The following is a 21,953-nucleotide window of genomic DNA, read 5'->3' as shown; positions in this document are numbered from 1 at the left end:
ATATACAATGCTCTGCACCGTGGCCCCATAGCTGTGCCATATATATAATGCTCTGCACCGTTGCCCCATAGCTGTGCCATATAGTGCTCTGCACCGTTGCCCCATAGCTGTGCCATATAGTGCTCTGCACCGTTGCCCCATAGCTGTGCCATATAGTGCTCTGCACCGTTGCCCCATAGCTGTGCCATATAGTGCTCTGCACCGTTGCCCCATAGCTGTGCCATATAGTGCTCTGCACCTTTCCCCCATAGCTGTGCCATATATATATAATGCTCTGCACCGTTGCCCCATAGCTGTGCCATATACATAATGCTCTGCACCATTGCCCCATAGCTGTGCCATATAGTGCTCTGCACCGTTGCCCCATAGCTGTGCCATATAAATAATGCTCTGCACCGTTGCCCCATAGCTGTGCCATATAGTGCTCTGCACCATTGCCCCATAGCTGTGCCATATAAATAATGCTCTGCACCGTTGCCCCATAGCTGTGCCATATAGTGCTCTGCACCGTTGCCCCATAGCTGTGCCATATAGTGCTCTGCACCGTTGCCCCATAGCTGTGCCATATATATATAGTGCTCTGCACCGTTGCCCCATAGCTGTGCCATATATATAGTGCTCTGCACCGTTGCCCCATAGCTGTGCCATATATATAGTGCTCTGCACCGTTGCCCCATAGCTGTGCCATATATATAGTGCTCTGCACCGTTGCCCCATAGCTGTGCCATATATATAGTGCTCTGCACCGTTGCCCCATAGCTGTGCCATATAATGCTCTGCACCGTTGCCCCATAGATACTCCACATAAATCTGTGCCATTGCTGCTGCTGCTGCAATAAAAAAAAAAACCACATACTCACCTCTCTTGCTTGCAGCTCCTCACGTCCCGTCCCGGCGTCTCTCCGCACTGACTGATCAGGCAGAGGGCGGCGCGCACACTATATGCGTCATCACGCCCTCTGACCTGCACAGTCAGAGCGGAGAGACGCCGGGAAGATGGCGCGACGCCCGGCGGGTGGAACGAGGGAAGGTAAATATGACATACTTACCTGCTCCCGGCGTCCCGCTCCTTCCCCCGGACAGCTGGTCTTCGGTGCCGCAGCCTCTTCCTCTATCAGCGGTCACCGGCACCGCTTCATTAGAGAAATGAATTATGCGGCTCCGCCCCTATGGGAGGTGGAGCAGCCTATTCATTTCTCTAATGAGCGGTCCCACGTGACCGCTCAGGGGAAGAGGCTGCGGCACCCGGAGACCGTGGGACGGGCAGGGGGAGCGCCAGGAACGCCGGAACTAGGTGAGTATATGACAGTCCTCACCCGCCGACCCCACCACCGATCATGACTCGAGTATAAGCCGAGAGGGGCACTTTCAGTCCAAAAATTTGGGCTGAAAATCTCGGCTTATACTCGAGTATATACGGTAGTTTAGCACATCAATAGAATTCTCAAAATGTGGCACATTAGTATTCAAAGGGAACTTGTCAGCAGGTTTTGCTATGTAATCTGAGAACACCTTGATGCACGGGAAGAGACCCTGATTCCAGTGATGTATCCTTTACTAGGCTACGGTCTGCTATTTCAATACAATCAGTGTTTTCTCAGCAGGAGATTATCACTAGAGGACAAAATGACTCATATTTGCTAGTTCACACCCCAGTGCTAATCACGATATACATTGTACACAGGAAGCTGCTAATTAGTGGTGTGTGCGGGGTTAAGGAGGGCTCAATATTCTGAGCTCTGCTAGATCTCCAGCAGAGAAAACAGTGATTTTTATCTATTGCATCCAGTAAACTAAGTGACACATTACTGGAATCATGGTCTTAGCCCCTATATCTTGGTGCTCTCAGATTACATAGCAAAAACTTGCTGACAGATTCATTTTAAGAATATGTATAACTTCTTTGTAGATTCAAGATAGAAATATAATCTGATTTACCATTCTACATATGAAGAAAATAAAGTGTAAAGTGGCCTAGTTCCTCCTGTACTAATCCAAATGTAAACGACGGAGGGATTACATTACTTGATTTATTGGTTCTATTGACTTCCACTGAGAGCTGCTCTACAATTAGGCTGATAGACATTGCAAAACTTTTAAGAAAGAAGCATTTTGCCATCTGTGTAGCAACAAGGAAAAGGCAAAGTAGACTATTGCTTATGGCATCACTGATGGGCTGTGAGGGGAAGGTTCATTTTTTGGATTATAAAAAATGAAGGTCTAAGACTGTGTGCACACGTTGCGGATTGGGGAGCAGAATTTTCTGCACAAAATCCGCATCTCCTGGCAGAAAACGCAGGTGCACATTTGATGCGTTTTTTATGCGGATTTAGTGCGTTTTTGTTGCGGATTTGATGTGGTTTTTATGCCTTTTTTTACCCCTGCGCATTTCTATAATGGAAGGGTTCAGAAACGCTGCAGTTCCGCACAAAAGAAGTGACATGCTACTTCTTTTGATCCACAGCAGTATTTCATGCGGATTTTTCCGCACCATTAGTTCAGCATTTTTTTTTCTACTGATTTACATTGTACTGTAAATCACTTTGCGGAACAGCAGCGTTTCTGCGCGGAAAAATCCGTTGCAGATCCGCACTAAATCCGCACTGTGAGCACACAGCCTAAGGGTCATAACATGTATCTTGAAACACATATCTTCAACATTAAGAGAACTTGTCCTGTCCATACCTACGGATCTCAGGTCCTGTAACCCTCCACTAAGCTATTTAATTTTGCAAGAAGAGATAAACATTACCCTGTAAATGGCATAATTCTGTATAAATACATTACCTATCTTATGTGTGTTGTCCTACAAAATAAAAAACTAGTTTTGATCTTTTCAAAATTGAAATTATTTAAACCCCAATAATGTATTTTATTTTATGATGAAACTTATCCCTGATCCAATTTCAGTGCCACTTCCATCATCCTGGCATACTTCTGTGTTAGATTTGAGACACTCAGTGACACACTGCCCCCGATCCATGTAATGGCACAAGATGAAAGGGGCTGTCTGGCTGAATTGTTGAATGGCTAAGCCAGACCCTTTTTCCACCAAGGCTGATACAGAGGCTAGGAAGGGTGCCACCTTAGGTATATAATTGAGATCGATTGATAGCCTTCTTCGCCACTTGCCAACACATACATGTGGCTCTCTGAGTGTTTGATGTACAAAATATATGTTTGGGACTGTTCTAGAAACACATGGGTTCAAACAGTGAACATATGACACAATTACTTTTCTAACTACCGTACTATTAAGTAAAACTGGTATTGTCTTACTCCCAGTGCTGGGTATGTGCACACACAGCGGATTTGGCCCTGCGGATCCGCAGCAGTTTTCCATGCGTAGTACAGTACCATGTAAACCTATGGAAAATCAAATCCGCAGTGCACATGCTGTGGAAAATTCAGAGTGAAGGTGAAAAGCTGGGTTGTATTTTCGCAGTATGTCAATTCTTTGTGCAGATTCCGCAGCGTTTTACACCTATTCCATAATAGGAATCCACAGGTGTAAAAATGCAGGCGAAATCCACACAAAAACTGCACAAAATCCGCGGGGAATCTGCAGGTAATTTTACCTGCGGATTCTGCAGAATCCGCGCGGAAAAGTCCGCAATGGAATCTGCAAAGTGTGCACATACCCTAAATCTCCGACTCCTCAATTTCCATGACACCGACTCCGACTCCCTCATACATGGCTCATGTTTAAGTTTAAGTGATAAATTTACTCTAGTAAAATGGTAGCATCAGGCTTTTAATCATTATTATGATACAATAATCAAGTCATTTAGATAGAACATATTTATTGGAATGCAACTTTTGAACAAAAAACTTTTTCATATTTACAATTTATTATACACTATGCAGTAAGTGTAAAAAAAAGTTTTGAACAAAACCGTACTGAATAGCACTTGTGCAGTCTATGAATTTGTTTGGAGAAATAGTATCAGATCCTCCTTTATAGATGACCTCAAATCTGACCTAATTATTTTAAGGCTAGAGAACAACCTCTCTACACTAACTTGGGTTGGTGGCAAAGCAGTAACCACATGGGCAACATCTCTAACAATTTCCGGGTATAAAGGAATTGCCTCGTGCACAGTCAGTTTTGATGAATGATTGAACTATTCTACTTCTTTGAGAGCAAATGAAAAACATTGCTGAAATATGGTCAATCTGTTTTCTATGGGAGTGGAATCTTTTTCCCTGCAGCAACGCTTTGCCTGCTCCATGTCGTCCAAATTCTTTTCCAAATCAAACTCCTCATCTGATGAGGATGAAGAAACGGCAGCAGCAGCACTGGCAGGACCCGAGTCGTCTTGCTCTTGGCCGTCCTGTAGCCCACTCATCCTAACTGCTACCTCAATCAGAGGTTCTTTTCCTTTAGTAAGCTGTTGATCATCCAGCAATATACGATCACTCGGGTCCAAATAAACAGCTGCCAGAAGAATTTTATTTTCTAATAGCAGTGTCTCTCTGTTTCATTGCAGCAGCAATGCCATCTGCGAATAAACCTCCTCTTTGCTGACAGGAAAAACAACAAGGTCTTCCACTCCTTTATAAAAATGGCAGAAGTTAAATCCTCAGCTTGTAACTTTTTAGTCACTGTAAATGGGTGATGAAGCAATTCCTTCAATTCAGCCACCTGTGTCCATTGACCTTCACGCAGTGTTACCTGAGGGTTGGCCATATCTACAAGGAAGGGTTTCAGCTCAAGCAATCGCTCAATCATTAAATAGGTGCTGCTCCACCGAGTGGCTTGATCCACAATTGCCCCTTTTCCAGCACGTCTCTTCAAGATGGAATCGATTTTAGGGGTTCTGGCAGCAATAGACAATTTTCTCACTTTGCTAATCAGAGTTCCAGCATGTCCCTCTTGCAGACTATCTCTTACTGCCAGCTGCAGCGTGTGCACAACACAGTGCATGTGCTGAATAGGAAAGAGGAGTGAAGCAGCTTCAATAAGATCATCTAATTGTAAAGAATCATTTTGCTGTTCTTCTTTAGTAATATCTGTTTTTCCCTCAGTTAAGGGAACAGGACTGTGGCCTTCCATCTCCAACATACTGAATGTGAAATGTTCTTCTGTCTGCTGTTCACCTTCATTATTCTCATTCATCAGTTTGCATGTACTTATGTTTGCAGCATTATCAGTTACAATAGCAAGAACCTGTTTTTTTTTTAGTCCATAATCTTGAAGAACTTTTTCCACTAAGGTGTGGAGAAACTGGCTGCTGTGATGAGCTTTAGTATCTTTTACTGCCAGCGTCTTAGTAACAATTTTTTTGTTGTCACAAACATATCGAACGTTGATAGCAAAATAGTTCACTCTGTGACATGTGCAGGCATCCACTTTAAAAAATACAAAGCGTCTCTTGTGTCTTTTTAAGATCTTCCTTTTGGTTAAGGGTTTCTTCAATCACTAATTTTCTAATACTTTCTTTTTCAAGAGAAACACCAAGTTTGTGGGCCATTTCTCCATTAAGAGCTGTAAAAGCTGGTTGTGCAAATAATGATAATGGTACACTGTTTTTCACAACAAGCTTCATGAGCTGTCTTTTAAACACATCTTCTGTCATTGTTACAGTAACTTTGTCACTTACAAAATATCTTGTAACTGATGTTTAAGATGCTCTTTTCTCCTCCTTTGCCTGGTGGGAAGTGCTGGTCTCTGGTTTCTTGGTGCTGCTGTGATCTTTTTCAGTCACAGCTTTGTAAACTATTGGGTTGGAAATTTCTTCTTAGATTGGAAGCTCTTGAAGGAGCATTTTTATCACTGCCTGATTTTGGCATCACAGCATTTGTTTTCATCTGGGTCACTTGTACACTGACACACAAAATGTTTTTTATCTTGAGTCACTGTGAAATGCTCAAATACAGCTGACTTCATAAGATACTTCTTAGACATTTTGTAATTATATAAATTCGCTCTCAAAATAATTTTGTCCTGTAAAAAAATAAGGTATATTGTAATTCTTGCAAGAGTAGGGAATCATGCACTGTATAATTTAGGATATAAATAAAACAATCATTGCATAAATCAACAGGACAGATGATCAGTATAAAGTTTGTAAAATATGTTAGATAGCTTTACGCTAAACTTTCAATGTCAGGCTTGTCTCAGGGTACAGCTCACTAAATGCTTCACATCATATTTCTTCACAGTCTATGAAGAGGGGAGGAGGGAGGGAGTATGTTTGTGCTGAATCATATTGCAGAACACACACACACACATACACAAATATAAAAGTTCTCATGGATCCTGTTACTGTATTTCTGAATGTGAGATGTTAGAAAACAGTTTTTCCCCTTATATTCTATGTATATTGTATATAAATCATCAGGGCAGCTAATTTCTCCAAACATGAGCTAAGAGGAAAAACAAACTAAAACATCAAGAATACAGATACAACATATACTGTATTTTTGATTTATGCAGTTTATTGAAAGTTTAGATATGCTTTAAGAAGTACTTGCCTTAATCTTGCTTTCCTGTTCAGTCCAGAAGTTCTGAGATAAATGCAGGCATTCCTTCCCTGTGTTTGTTATTTTTCCCCTTATCTGTAGAGGAGGAGCTTCACTACTTATCTTGAACATAAAATGCAGCACAGATTCATCTAAAAGTCTAGACCTTAGATCAGGAATAGGACAGACATTTATAGGACATTTCATAACTTTCCCAAATTGTTATGATAAAAATATTCGCCACAAACTGCATTGAACTACTGTACCCAATTTATTATATATTTTAGGAGTCGGAGTTTGTCCATTTTATACCTACTCCACCAAAATGGGCTCAAACTCCAACTCTAACTCCACAGCCCTGCTTACTCCTGCATTCAGTTACCTGTTTGAGGGTCCACAGAAAAGTATGGCTGTCCCTCCAGCACAGTGTATACAAGTCGCGCACTGTTTCCATATGTCGGGTCGTCAGCGTCGGTGGCTGTCACCTGGATCACAGAGGTTCCTGTGGGAGATAAATTGTTCACCTTCTTGGACTTGGAATATCTATTATCCCTATTTTAACCACAATTACTATTCAGAGTTTTGGTTTTTCTTTTGCTGACCGTAAACTTATATCATAAATGCAAGGAATAGCAATTCCCTAATTGATACTCAAAATAATGTAAAACACTGACATTATTATAATACACTACACCAGTGACTATGTATGAAGTATAAATTTTGCTATATGTGGTGTGCTCTGCCTATCCATAAATAGGAGATCTACAGTGGGTATAGAAAATATTCAGACCCCTTTACATTTTTCACTCTTTATTTCATTGCAGCCATTTGGTAAATTCAAAAGAGTTCATTTTTTTCTCATTAATGTATACTCTGCACTCATCTTGACTGAAAAAAACAGAAATGTAGACATTTTTGCAAATTTATTAAAAAAGAAAAACTGAAATATCACATGGTGGTAAGTATTCAGACCCTTTGCTCAGACACTCATATTTAAGTCACATGCTGTCCATTTCCTTGCGATCCTCCTTGAGATGGTTCTACTCCTTCATTGGAGTCCAGCTGTGTTTAATTATACTGATAGGACTTGATTTGGAAATGCACACACCTGTCTATATGAGCCCTCCAGCTCACAGTGCATGTCAGGCCAAATGAGAATCATGAGATCAAATGAACTGGCCAAGGAGCTTAGAGACAGAATTGTGGCAAAGCACAGATCTGGCCAAGGTTACAACAGAATTTCTGCAGTACTCAAGGTTCCTAAGAGCACAGTGGCCTCCATAATCCTTAAATAGAAGAAGTTTGAGATCACCAGAAGTTTTCCTAGACCTGGACGTCCAGCCAAACTGAGCAATCGTGGGACAAGAGCCTTAGTGAGAGAGGTAAAGATGAACCCCAAGATCACTGTGGCTGATCTCCAGAGATGCAGAAGGGAGATGGATCCACAGAGTCAACTATCACTGCAGCCCTCCACCAGTCGGGCCTTTATGGCAGTGGCCCAATGGAAGCCTCTCCTCAGTGCAAGACATGAAAGCCCGCATAGAGTTTGCTAATAAACACATGAAGGACTCCCAGACTATGAGAAAAAAGATTATCTGGTCTGATGAGACGAATATAGACCTTTTTTCGTGATAATTCTAAGTAATATGTGTGAAGAAAACCAGGCACTGCTCATCACCTGCCCAATACAATCCCAACAGTGAAACATGGTGGTGGCAGCATCATGCAATGGGGGTGTTTTTCAGCTGCAGGGACAGGACAACTGGTTGTCATTGGAGGAAACATGAATGCGGCCAAGTACAGAGTTATCCTGGATGAAAACCTCTTCCAGAGTCCTCTGGACCTCAGACTTGGCCGAAGGTTCACCTTCCAAATGTTACGGCTGTGACCACAAAACGTGGCTGAGCCGACACCTCCACGTCGCCAGACCATGACGACGTGGGCGAGCGTCCCAAAAAGGAACACAATGTGGACCCACTGGACCACAGACTAACCTGGACCTACCCAGACTAGGGAACGGTAGCGAGCAGGGTCTGTGGCAGCTGAGCATGTGAACAAGATGTAGATATGCAGAACTAGACTACACCGCACAACTTCAGGTATGAAGAAACAAAGTTTACTTAAATGATAGCACAGTACATAACAAAACATAATGATGTCAGGATCCCGATTCCACATGACAAGGAAGGGTACACGACTCAGACGTCAGACGATGGCAGGAGTCATCACGGGTTGATGCAGTCCAGGTTCATCTGGCACGGGCATACTAGGACGGCCAATCTCTCAGGCCTCAGACATAGCACAGGCTCAGCAGGAGAACATCAGACACCGATCCCAGAAGGACGTCATCTCAGGGTGGACCTCAGGACACAGGCAGGACATCTGGACACAGGCAGGACACATGGACACAGGCGTGGCAGCCCAGAGAATCAAGACATCGGACAATGAAAGGACATCAGGAAAACCAGAAAGACATCTGGGACACTGGCGTGGCAGCCCAGGTCATCGGCTGGGACACTGACGTGGCAGCCCAGGAATCAGAACATCGGATAATGAAAGGACATCAGGAATACCGGAAAGACGTCTGGGACACTGGCGTGGCAGCCCAGGTCATCGGCTGGGACACTGACGTGGCAGCCCAGAAATCAGGACATCGGACACCGGAAGGACATCAGACACAGGCTGGACACTGGCGTGGCAGCCCAGGTCATCGGCTGGGACACGGAGGGCACAGGACCAGGTAGCGGAGGTCATCAGGTTCATAACTTCGGCCATCAGGCTCCGGACATCAGACCTAGGAAGGAACTGAAGCGTGATGGTGCTAGCTCCGCTGGACTGGAACTGGGCCAGACAGGGTTAGCACCGCATGGAAGACTGAGCACAGAATAGTAAGCGCTCAGCAAGAACACCGAACTCCATCTTTGAAAGATGAGCCCGGAAAGTTCAGTCACAGGGTGCGGGGTGTCAGACACAATAGGACTTAAGAAACATAACAGAGACAGGTTCAGACAGGATCAGGTACTGGATATTCAGCCTCCAGGATAGGCGGATCTGGGTACTCTGCCCCCAGAACAGGCGGGTAAACAAGACACAAACGGATCTGGATATACAGCCTCCAGGATAGGCGGATCTGGGTACTCGGCCCCCAGAACAGGCGAGAGACAGGCATCAGCTCTCCCAGAACATACTGCAGACAGAACGGGAGCTGGATACCTCACAAGGCAAGACACAGAATCACAATGCAATGCTCTGGCAACGCCCAGTAGCAAAGAGGAAGTTTATATAGGAGCTGCTCCTCAGCAATAGGCTGAGGAAGCAACACAGGTGCACACTCAAACCCTGATAAAAGCAGGGTAGGTGTGGCCGCGCGCACCCTAAGCACAAACAGAAACCATTATAGCACTGACAGCACAGGAACTGTGGCTTAGGGCACCTGGCAGCGGCTGCTAGCCTGGACACACGTGAGAAGCCATGCACCAGCTGCAGAGGACCTCGCAAGCCAAGGCTAGCTTCCAAGCGGCAGCCAGGGACCGCACATGCGAGTGGCCATGCAGCAGAGCAAAGTCATCACAGCACATGTACAGCTACGCAGCGGTGGCAGGGAACTGAGCAGCATCCATACAGGTAACAGACAACAGTATCCCTGCACATTAGGGGGAGAGGAGCAAGGGTTAAAGCAGAGATATGCAAAAGTAACGCCGAAGAAACGAGGTATAAACCCAGCGGCGTTACACCAAAAAGACATTGACCCTGAGCACACAGCTAAAATAACAAAGGAGTGGCTTCAGAACAACTCTGTGACCATTCTTGACTGGCCCAGCCAGAGCCCTGACCTAAACCCAACTGAGCATCTCTGGAGAAACATGAAAATGGCTGGCCACCAACGTTCACCATAGGATCTGCAAGGAACAATGGCAGAGAATCCCCAAATCTAGGTGTGAAAAACTTGTCGCATCATTCCCAAGAAGACTTATGGCTGTACTAGCTCAAAAGGGTGCTTCTACTCAATACTGAGCAAAGGGTCTGAATACTTATGACCATTTGATATTTCAGTTTTTATTTTTTAATAAATTTAGAAAAATTTCTACATTTCTGTTTTTTTTCAGTCAAGATGGGGTGCAGAGTGTACATTAATGAGAAAAAAGTTCTGAATTTACCAAATGGCTGCAATGAAACAAAGAGTGAAAAATTTAAAGGGGTATGAATACTTTCCATACCCACTGTACTCTGTATGAAGTATGAGCTCTTCTGTATGTGGTCTGCTCAGCCATAAATAGGAGATCTACTCTGTATGAAGTATGAGCTCTTCTGCATGTGGTCTGCTCAATCAGAAAAAGATATACACAATATGACGTATCAGCTCTTCTGTATGTGGTGTGGTCTGTTCAACTCTAAATGTAAGATGTACTCTGTATGTAGTATGAGCTCCTCTGTATGTGGTGTGGTCGGCACAAACATCAATAGAAAATCTACTCTGTATGAAGTATGAGCTCTTCTGTATGTGATGATGTGGTCTGCTCAACTATCAATAGAAGATCTACTCTGTATGAAGTATGAGCTCCGCTGTGACGTGGTGTGCTCTGCTAGACCATAAATAGAAGATCTACTCTGTATCAAGTATGAGCTTTTCTATATGTGGTAGTATGGTGTACTCAACCATAATTAGAAGATCTGCCCTGTATGAAGTATAAGCTCTTGTGTATGTGGTGTCGTCTGCTCAACCATAAATATATCTACTCTGTATGTCATTTCAGTTCTTCTGTATGTGGTGTGGTCTGCTCTACTATAAATGTAAGATCTACTCTGTATGTAGTATGAGCTCCTCTGTATGTGGTATGGTATTCTCAGCCATGAGTAGATCTACTCTGTATGAAGTATCAGCTCTTCTATATGGGGTGTGGTCTGCCAAACCATAAATATAAGATCTACTTTGTATGAAGTATGAGCTCCTCTGTATGTGGTGTGGTCTGCTCAACTATAAATAGAAGATCTACTCTGTATCTACTCTTTTGGATGTTGTGTGGTCTCCTCAACTATGAATAGAAGTTTTATTCTGTATGAAGTATGAGCTCTTCTGTATGTGGTGTGCTCAGCCCAACCATAAGTAGAAGATCTACTCTGTATGAAGTATGAGCTCTTTTGTATGTGATGTGCTCTGCCCAACTATAAATAAAATACCTATTCTTCATCAAGTATGAGCTCTTCTGTATGTGGTGTGGTCTGCTCAATCATAAATAGAAGATCTGCTTTGTATGAAGTATGAGCTCTATTGTATGTGATGTGCTCTGCCCAACCATAAATAAAAGACCTATTCTGTATGAAGTATGAGCTCTTCTGTATGAAGTGTGGTCTGCCCAACCATAAGTAACAAATCTACTCTGTATGAAGTATGAGCTCTTCTCAACCATAACTGGAAAACCTACTCTGCATTAAGTGTGAGCTTCACTGTATCTAGTGTGCTCTGCTCAACCATATCTTTCCCAAAGTTTTTATTAGTTTTTCTTCTTGTTGAAGGCTCTTTAGTTAAATAAATACTGTATACAAGAAACCGTCCGCCACAATTACGGCTTTATAACAAAAATAACGTGTGTGATGGTGCCTACCAATTGACTTAGCTGAATGGAGTTTGTGGTAGGATTTGATGGAGTCAAAGGCTGCATTTCATACTTCTAAATATGTCAAGATGACTATCACTGCCCTACATTGTCCTTTAAAACTATCTTTTCTATTAATGTTATTATATAAAAATAATACCAACCATTAAATATTATTATGGTTTTCTGGGAGAATAAATCTTTTTCTCCAGTAATTAGATGGGTTCGCAAATTAAAATAGATTAGTATTATAAATAGATAATGTATTCAGGTTTTGGGACTACTATAGTAAATGTTTTGCAAATAATATAGCTTAGGCTACTTTCACACATCAGGTTTTTGCCGTCAGGCACAATGCGGCGAATTTTGAAAAAAACGGATCATTTTTTTCCGCTGAATCTGTTTTTTTTCTTATAGAGTTGTATTAGCGCTGGATTGCGACAGATGGCTTAACGTTTCATCCGTTTTTTGTCGAATCCGTCGAAAATAACTTTTCCGGTGGCCGGAGAAAACGTCTAGAGGAACGTTTTTTCTGTCCGGCGAAAAAACGCACAGCGACAGTTCTAGCCCTAAATGGATGAAATGTGAGGTGAAATGAGTGAATCCGGCTACCGATTCCGTTTTTTTTTACACTGAGCATGCCCCGTAGATGCATTTTCCATTCTGGAGTCTCTGTCTCACTCACTCTCACACTTAGGGCTTGTTTCCACATGCGAGAATCACGTCCGTGTCTCGCATGTAGAAACCAAGCTCTGGCGCCGGCACTCAGGAGCGGAGCTGTGCGGCTCCATGTGTTCCTATGCGGCCGCACGCTTTGCTCCGGAGTGCAGACACCAGAGCTTGGTTTCTACATGCGAGACACAAACGTGATTCTCGCATGTGGAAACAAGCCCTTACACTCACTCTCTCTCTCTCCTCCCCAGACCAGTTATTAGTGCCCGGAAATCAGCTAGTTGGATCCGGCAAAAAAAACAGATCATCAGTTTTTCAAAATTTTCAACGGATCCGTTTTTTTCAAAAGTCGACGGATCCAGCATGACGGTGAAAACCTGATGTGCGAAAGTAGCCTTAGACCAGAGTAAATACTCATTATAATATGTATGGACTATCTTTATCATAAATGGTGTACCGTGGAAAAGTGCAGAGTTATCAGAAAACCTTGGTCTGGGATGCATTGTGTCCTGTTGGAGCCTCTCTGTATCTTCTCACCTAAAATCCCCTACAACGCCATTAGTGGCCAGTTACCCTTCAGTATGAAATGGGACCACACTGGCCTCCATAACAGCATGGATATTTAGTACAATACTCATTTGGGGTTCCAGAAACACAGCTGCCCAAACGCATTGGAGGACAGTTTTGGAAGATGAGCAGTTGAAGAATATTCATCATGGAGAGTGAAACCCGTTCTACACCCAATGTCTGATATATACACTCACCGGCCACTTTATTAGGTACACCTGTCCAACTTCTTGTTAACACTTAATTTCTAATCAGCCAATCACATGGCGGCAACTCAGTGCATTTAGGCATGTAGACATGGTCAAGACAATCTCCTGCAGTTCAAACCGAGCATCAGTATGGGGAAGAAAGGTGATTTGAGTGCCTTTGAACGTGGCATGGTTGTTGGTGCCAGAAGGGCTGGTCTGAGTATTTCAGAAACTGCTGATCTACTGGGATTTTCACGCACAACCATCTCTAGGGTTTACAGAGAATGGTCCGAAAAAGAAAAAAAATCCAGTGAGCGGCAGTTCTGTGGGCGGAAATGCCTTGTTGATGCCAGAGGTCAGAGGAGAATGGGCAGACTGGTTCGAGCTGATAGAAAGGCAACAGTGACTCAAATCGCCACCCGTTACAACCAAGGTAGGCCTAAGAGCATCTCTGAACGCACAGTGCGTCGAACTTTGAGGCAGATGGGCTACAGCAGCAGAAGACCACACCGGGTACCACTCCTTTCAGCTAAGAACAGGAAACTGAGGCTACAATTTGTACAAGCTCATCGAAATTGGACAGTAGAAGATTGGAAAAACGTTGCTTGGTCTGATGAGTCTCGATTTCTGCTGCAACATTCGGATGGTAGGGTCAGAATTTGGCGTAAACAACATGAAAGCATGGATCCATCCTGCCTTGTATGGAGCATCTTTGGGATGTGCAGCCGACAAATCTGCGGCAACTGTGTGATGCCATCATGTCAATATGGACCAAAATCTCTGAGGAATGCTTCCAGCACCTTGTTGAATCTATGCCAGGAAGAATTGAGGCAGTTCTGAAGGCAAAAGGGGGTCCAACCCGTTACTAGCATGGTGTACCTAATAAAGTGGCCGGTGAGTGTACATCTCATGCGTGTTATGTGTTCTTTATAAACAGTAAGCAGTAAACAAAACACACATGATATGTCATACATGCTTAAAAATATAGTACCGTAATTGTTTTGGCATTGATAACTGCTACCAATATTAGTGTATGCATAGGATTGCTGTTCCTCTTAGTTTTTATTACTTTCATTAACTTTTGTTTCCCAAAATGCCTCTCAATTCTGCATTCATTAATTCCAACTTATCTTCTGCAAACTGTCAGCACAATCGGATAGCGATGCATTTATCATTGTCACTTCTGTTAGAACTTAAAAAGCATCCTCGCACCTCAGCGTATTTAAGTGGTAACATATTAAACACAGACACCTCAGTTCCCCCCTCACCTACGTTGGACATCTCCGGCACAGAGGCCCTGTAGGGAGGGTGCAGGAAAACAGGGGGGTTGTCATTAATGTCCTGCACCTTGATGATGAACTGGGAAGGGGGTTCAAGAGGTCGAAGGGTAAGTTTGTCCACAGCTTGAGCCAACAGCACGTACTCCTCCTTCTCTTCACGATCCAGAGACTTGGTAACGTGGATATTGCCAGTTTTTTCATCAATGACAAAGACAGAACCGGCTCCTTCTCCGGTCAGGAGGTACTTGGCTCGTCCTTCCCCTCGATCCGCATCTGTGTGCAGCTGAGAAGCCATAAAATGCATTATATAAAATGATAGAGTATAACTGTCATTAGTATTTTTTTCTAAGCCTAGAGGCTTCATTTCCTACATTTTATTAGTCATTTACTAAACCCTCATAGGACCCACAGCAGTAAAATGCCAGAAGCTGCTCTGTGATCACTTATGGAAGCCATATGATCTGTGCACCTGGTTACGTGCAAAAAATCATTACATGTTACACGGGTTGTGAACAATAAATTGCAATATTCACATATAGTGAAAATGAAAGCATGTACCGTGATGATATTACAATCCCTAGAAGTATTTGCAGACAAGCAAGGTAAGGTAAGCCATTGACATAACATATTCAGACAACAGCTATTCTGCTTGACTCCTCCATCCAGGTAGTCAGATTGTATATTAGGAAAATATCCTTATGTTAACACCCAATGCGCCCATAGAGTTCAATAAACAAACATATGCTAAAAGAATGCCTTTTTGGCAAAGATTTTGCATTCTTAGGTCAGTATATGTTTGCATTAACTGTACTGAAATGCAAGGCTTAAAAGGGTTGTCCAGCCTTGGGGCACAAGTCTGCACGCTGTGAGGGTTCTCCGGTGCTGGCGGTCAAGTTCCCACAAGCATGCAATTTGAATACTTACAGCCACATTCTGTAACCGCAGTATGCAAATCAATTACTTGAGGTTGCTCACAGGCTGTTCCCGGCAATGGAGAGTCCTCAAAGCGCGCAGTGCACACACTGTGAAGATTCACAAGTCTGCAGTCACATAAAGTCACTGCAGACTTGTACCTTAAGCCCCCCGAGGAAGCCTAACGCCAAACGAGCGTCAGGGAGACGGAAATATACCAGGCCCCACATCATGAGTAAACACTATATTACACTTTATTGAGGATAAAACACCACATGGCTTGCCCAGTTATACTGTACATACTGATATATATATATATATATATATATATATATATATATAGTTATTTTCATGCCTGACTTTGAATCTTGACTAAGATTGTGGGAACACTGTTTCTGTTCTTTGATGCCACTTTGTTTCTTGTCCAGGACTGACTTTTATTCTATACACCTGGCCTGTTCTTTCGTGTCATATGATAATATTATTCAGGGTCCTCATTTACATCTTGCATATCACTACCCATGGAGATGTCCTACTTTCTGTCTTCACCATTAACCAACTATCATAACTTATTACAGTGATATTAAATGATTTTATATTGCTTGTTTAATAAAAACTATTTTTAAATATTATCATGTTTGATATCTTGCTTCTCCTTGGGGCATTTTGCTCCATCAACTTATAGGATTTAGACTTATACTTTCAGGCCGGACAACCCCTTTAATACATTTTGGATTCTCTTTTTTTTAGTCAATGGGAAGTTGATACTGTTTAGGCACACAGGTATTTGCTAGGCCATAATTAACAATCCAGCAGATCATAATCGGTAGAGGTGATATGAACGTAGCCTTAATATAATAAAGCAATTTGGTTTTGACATTACAATTGCAATCCCAGAAACACATATTCTTTTGCTAGATCTACACTGATTGCCCTTTTATCACTGTCACATATACTTTACATTTATATCTCTTAGTCGATTTTCATGATGGCTGTTAATTTTTTTAAAATGATTCCTTAGTTCACAATGAAATTAGCATATAAATGACATCTATTTATTTGTATTATTTTATTGTTGGTATAGTACATCAGTCAGGCAATGACCAGTCATATAACAAATCTGTCCAATATATTTATAATTGTCACACATTACACAGTAACACTTGGTAAAATGTAAAGTTGTGTCTGTCCATATATACACCATATGATATAAAGGTGCAAATAAACATTAGATAAAACTTGGCCAGCTTCATGCATATCAGCAGGATCTGTTGGATACAATGTCTATGGAGACTCAACACTTCCCAAACAGCTATTGGACTTGCGTTAGTTATGTGGGGGGGTGTGCAGGCGGCTGGTTTGTTAAGGGGGGCACTATAGAGCTGTGTGCTAGATTCAGATTTAGATTAAGGCTACTTTCACACATCAGGTTTTCGCTGTCAGGCTCAATCCGGCCAAATTTAAAAAAACGGATCCGGCGAATGTTGCCGCCGGATCCGATTTTTTTCCCATAGAATTGTATTAGTGCCGGATTGCGCCGGATGACATTGCGTTTCGTTCGGTTTTCGCCGGCAAATCTACCGTTTCCGGTTTCTGGAAAAAGCGTCCATAGCAACGTTTTTTGTATCCGGCGAAAAAGCCGTAAGCGCTGGATCTGGTGCTTCCGGCTGTTTGCTAGAATGGAAGCCTATCGGAGCCGGATCCAGAAAATGACGGATTCCGGCGCTGGATTCCGTTTTTTAAAAACTGAGTATGCTCTAAAAAATTTTTTTATCCAATTATCTGGATATGCTAGTCGGATCCGTCGAAAAAAACGGATCCGTTGCATCAGTTTTTCACAATCTGCACCGGATCCGTTTTTTTCAACATTAGCCGGATTGTGCCTGATGCAAAAAACCTGATGTGTGAAAGTAGCCTAAGATAAGATAAGAAATGGTTCAGTAACAGTTAAATTGTTTAGCCAATAGGAGGGCTAGTGGGAGGAGCTAGAGCAGTATGAAGAGGATTGTTCTAGAAGGAGTTGTAGGAGTCCAGAGTGAGTTGTGGCAGAGAGCAACAGGGCAGAGTTGAGGGAGTGAAACTGAAGATTTAAGGAAGGAGGTCTGGAGATGCTAGATCGTGGAGCAAATGGGAAGCCTGGAAGAATCAGTGGGTAGTCTGTGGGTTACCTCCCATGACGTCTGGGACTTATGGTCCGAACAGGAATTGCAGAGGCAAACTAATTTGTCGCCCAGGATGGGGAAAGTGGACGGGGAACACTCAGTATCAGCTAGCTGGCTGGTTCAGGGAACTGCGGGCCTGGAAACCATGGTGCAGGAAGATAAGCTGAAGGAGCAGACCAGGGAAAGTGCAGGAGATGGCGTTCTCATGTATTGTGAAAATGGGTGGACTGTAACTGTCACGAAGAAGCCTGAGTTCAGTAAAGTTTCATTGGAAAAGAACAAGGACTCTGATTATATTTGTGTGTGTCTGAAAAGGACAGGAGCTCTGTATGCTGAAGAGATTCCAGACCCACAGGTGGGTGAAGCACTTGACACACACAGCACACTACAAAATGGACATTTCTTTATTAATGCAGCAGGGCGCCGGGGTGCAATAGAAGTACAGAAGCCCCTCGCCATGACTTCCACCCTGGCCCTCGGTACAGTTACCATGTGTGGCAAACAAGTACAGTTTAAGGGGTTTTCCATTTTTATCTTTTTAAACTAATTATTCATGGCACTGTTAAAAATAATACAATCATCTGCCCTTTTCATATCCAGCACTCTGTCTCTGCGGCTGCGCCGGAGTTTGTGTACAGGCTGCAGCGATGAAGTCACATCTCCAGCTCTGCGCCAATAACAGTGCTCAGTGACTCGTGCTGTCTACATAGGCAGAGCCTCTGACCCCAAACGATCAGCTGCAGCCCAGATGAAGCGAAGTGACCACTGCAGCCTGTACATAATTATGAGAGTCACAGCATGGTACCCTGGGAAGGTGATGACCAGCTAATTTTATTATTTTTTAACACTGTGATGTAGAATCAGTTAAAAAAAAGGTGAACAGGGAAACCATTGTAACTTTAGTTACACTGAGTAACTTTGCATTAATGTACTTGTCTTGTGCTGACCTTGACTTGGATCCTGCCATAGAAATTATTCTGTTCCTTGATCCTGCCTTACAGACCATTCTCATCCTTGATCCAGCCTTACAGATAATTCTGATCTTTGATCCTGCCTTAAGGTACCGTCACACTCAGCGACTTTGCAAAGAGAACGACAACAATCCGTGACGTTGCAGCGTCCTGGATAGCGATCTCGTTGTGTTTGACACGCAGCAGCGATCTGGATCCCGCTGTGCCATCGCTGGTCGGAGCTAGAAGTCCAGAACTTTATTTCGTTGCCAGGTCGGCGTGTATCGTCATGTTTGACATCAAAAGCAACGACGCTAACAATGGATGTAATGGAGCTAACAACCAGCGAGAACGAGAAGTGAGTCGCCGTTACGTCACTGGATCGCTCCTGCATCGTTCTGGAGTTGCTGTGTTTGACGTCTCTACAGCGACCTAAACAGCGACGCTCCAGCGATCTAGTTTAGGTCGGCTCGTTGTCTATATCACCGCAGCGTCGCTGAGTGTGACGGTACCTTTACAGATCATTCTGACCTTTTCTCCTGCTTTACAGATCATTCTGATCTTTGCTCCTGTTTTACAGATACTGATCCTTGATTCTGCATTACATATCATTCGGATCCTTTATCTTCCCTTACACATCATTCTGACCTTTGCTCCTGCCTTACAGATCATTCTGATCTTTGCTCCTGTTTTACAGATTATTCTGATCCTTGATTCTGCCTTACAGATCATTCTGATCCTTGATTCTGCCTTACAGATCATTCTGATCCCTGATCCTGAGTTACAGATCATTCGGATTCTTGATCCTGCCTTACAGATCATTCTTATCCTTGATCCTGCCTTACAGATCATTCTTACCTTTGCTCCTGCTTTACAGATCATACTGATCTTTGCTCCCGTTTTACAGATTATTCTGATCCTTGATTCTGCCTTACAGATCATTCTGATCCTTGATCTTCCCTTACAGATCGTTCTGACCTTTGCTCCTGCCTTAAAGATCATTCTGATCTTTGCTCCTGTTTTACAGATCATTCTGATCCTTGATTCCGCCTTACAGACCATTCTTATCCTTGATCCTGCCTTACAGATATTTCTGATCCTTGATCTTCCCTTACAGATCATTTTGATCCTTGATCCTGCCTTACAGATCATTCTGTCCTTTACTCATGCCTTACAGATCATTCTGATCTTTGCTCCTGTTTTACAGATCATTCTGATCCCTGATCCTGAGTTACAGATCATTCTGATTCTTGATCCTGCCTTACAGATAATTCTGATCCTTGCTCCTGCCTTACAGATCATTTTGATCCTTGATCCTGCCTTAGGCCGGGTTCACTTTTGCGGTTGTGTCTGCAGTGTTTCTGATGCATACATCCGCATGTGTCTTGATTTCATATCTTTTACATTGTGGACGCAGGTACATGCGTTCGACCGCGTTTGCTTACGCATGCATCGTTTCGCGGGGCGCGGCTAACACACCATGTTGCAATTTTTGAGGCGTCAAATTTTCGCTGTCATACAAGGAGTGCATTACAGTCTAGGGGAACGCATAGGAACGCAAGGACATGCGTTTGCTTGCGTTTGCACAAGGGTCTATATACAGAAATCCCATGAGACACGCCTATTGGGCATGGCTTGTGTCAAGGAAATTCTCTTTGAAAATCTTTTTCCTATCGAACGCATGTGAATAAAAAGAGCAAACGCATGCAAAACCGCATGCAAACACAGCATTTTTTTCCGTCGTTCCCATGCATTTTTGCATGCATTTGCGGTTGCAGACGATACACTGCATACTCAACCGCAAATGTGAAATTAGCCTTACAAATAATTCTCATCCTTAGCTAAATTCAAACCTGCACACTGACTTCTGACATCTCCCACTAGGTCTAGCGTCCAGGGCCGCCATCAGGGCATGACAGCCATGACTGGCTGGGGCCCGGTGAGCAGAGGGGGCCCGCATCGGGCCCCGTCTAATCTGCTCACCGGGCCCCACCCTGTCGGCGCTGCGGCCCCCCCCCCCCTGCCGGCGCTGCGGGCCCCCCCCTGCCGGCGCTGCGGGCCACTATTGACGTGCGGGCCCGTGCCCGCACGTCAATGGTTAACAGCCGCCGCCAGCCAGTCGGAGGCGCAGTCGCACTTCGCCGGCGTCTGACGTCATTGTCAGCCGCCGGCGAGTGCGTCCTTCACCTGCGTGGAGGAAGTGAGGTGGTTCCCCGCCGCAGGAGCATGGCAAGGTAAGAACTCTTTTTTTTTTTTTTTGAGAACGGCGATCCCAGGGGGGTGGGGCCCGGGGCAGAACGCTGGACACACACGCTGGGGCCCGGGGCAGAACGCTGGACACGCTGGGGCAGTATGCTGGACACAGGGGGCAGAGATGCTGGACACAGGGGGCAGAGATGCTGGACACAGGGGGCAGAGATGCTGGACACAGGGGGCAGAGATGCTGGACACAGGGGCAGAGATGCTGGACACAGGGGGCAGAGATGCTGGACACAGGGGGCAGAATGCTGGACACAGGGGGCAGAGATGCTGGACACAGGGGGCAGAGATGCTGGACACGGGGCAGAGATGCTGGACACAGGGGGCAGAGATGCTGGACACAGGGGGCAGAGATGCTGGACACAGGGGGCAGAGATGCTGGACACAGGGGGCAGTGATGCTGGACACAGGGGGCAGATATGCTGGACACAGGGGGCAGAGATGCTGGACACAGGGGCAGAGATGCTGGACACAGGGGGCAGAGATGCTGGACACGGGGGCAGAGATGCTGGACACGGGGCAGTATGCTGGACAAGGGGGCAGAGATGCTGGACACAGGGGGCAGAGATGCTGGACACAGGGGGCAGAGATGCTGGACACAGGGGGCAGAGATGCTGGACACAGGGGGCAGTATGCTGGACAAGGGGGCAGAATGCTGGACAAGGGGGCAGAGATGCTGGACACGGGGCAGAGATGCTGGACACAGGGGTCAGAGATGCTGGACACAGGGGTAAGAGATGCTGGACACAGGGGGCAGAGATGCTGGACATGGGGCAGAGATGCTGGACACAGGGGGCAGTATGCTGGACAAGGGGGCAGTATGCTGGACACAGGGGGCAGAATGCTGGACAAAGGGGCAGAGATGCTGGACACGGGGCAGAATGCTGGACACGGGGCAGAATGC

At 44.4% G+C, this 21,953-nt stretch overlaps 1 protein-coding gene across 3 annotated transcripts in view; it reads right to left on the bottom strand.

Annotated features, from left to right (window-relative positions):
• Positions 1 to 21,953, bottom strand: part of CDH24 (cadherin 24) — a 246,919-nt gene that overhangs the window by 77,449 nt on the left and 147,517 nt on the right. For all 3 annotated transcript variants that reach the window (XM_077299034.1, XM_077299040.1, XM_077299045.1), the window contains exons 3-4: positions 14,755 to 15,049; positions 6,848 to 6,967 (exon numbers count right to left, since the gene is read on the bottom strand). In XM_077299034.1, coding sequence (XP_077155149.1) covers positions 6,848 to 6,967; positions 14,755 to 15,049 — 415 coding nt within the window. The remainder of the gene's footprint in view (positions 1 to 6,847; positions 6,968 to 14,754; positions 15,050 to 21,953) is intronic.

This window comes from Ranitomeya variabilis, chromosome 1, assembly GCF_051348905.1.
Source record: "Ranitomeya variabilis isolate aRanVar5 chromosome 1, aRanVar5.hap1, whole genome shotgun sequence".
NCBI classification, from domain to species: domain Eukaryota; kingdom Metazoa; phylum Chordata; class Amphibia; order Anura; family Dendrobatidae; genus Ranitomeya; species Ranitomeya variabilis.
The sequence above is the reverse complement of the archived record's forward strand: the minus strand, read 5'-3'. Positions and strand labels throughout refer to the sequence as shown.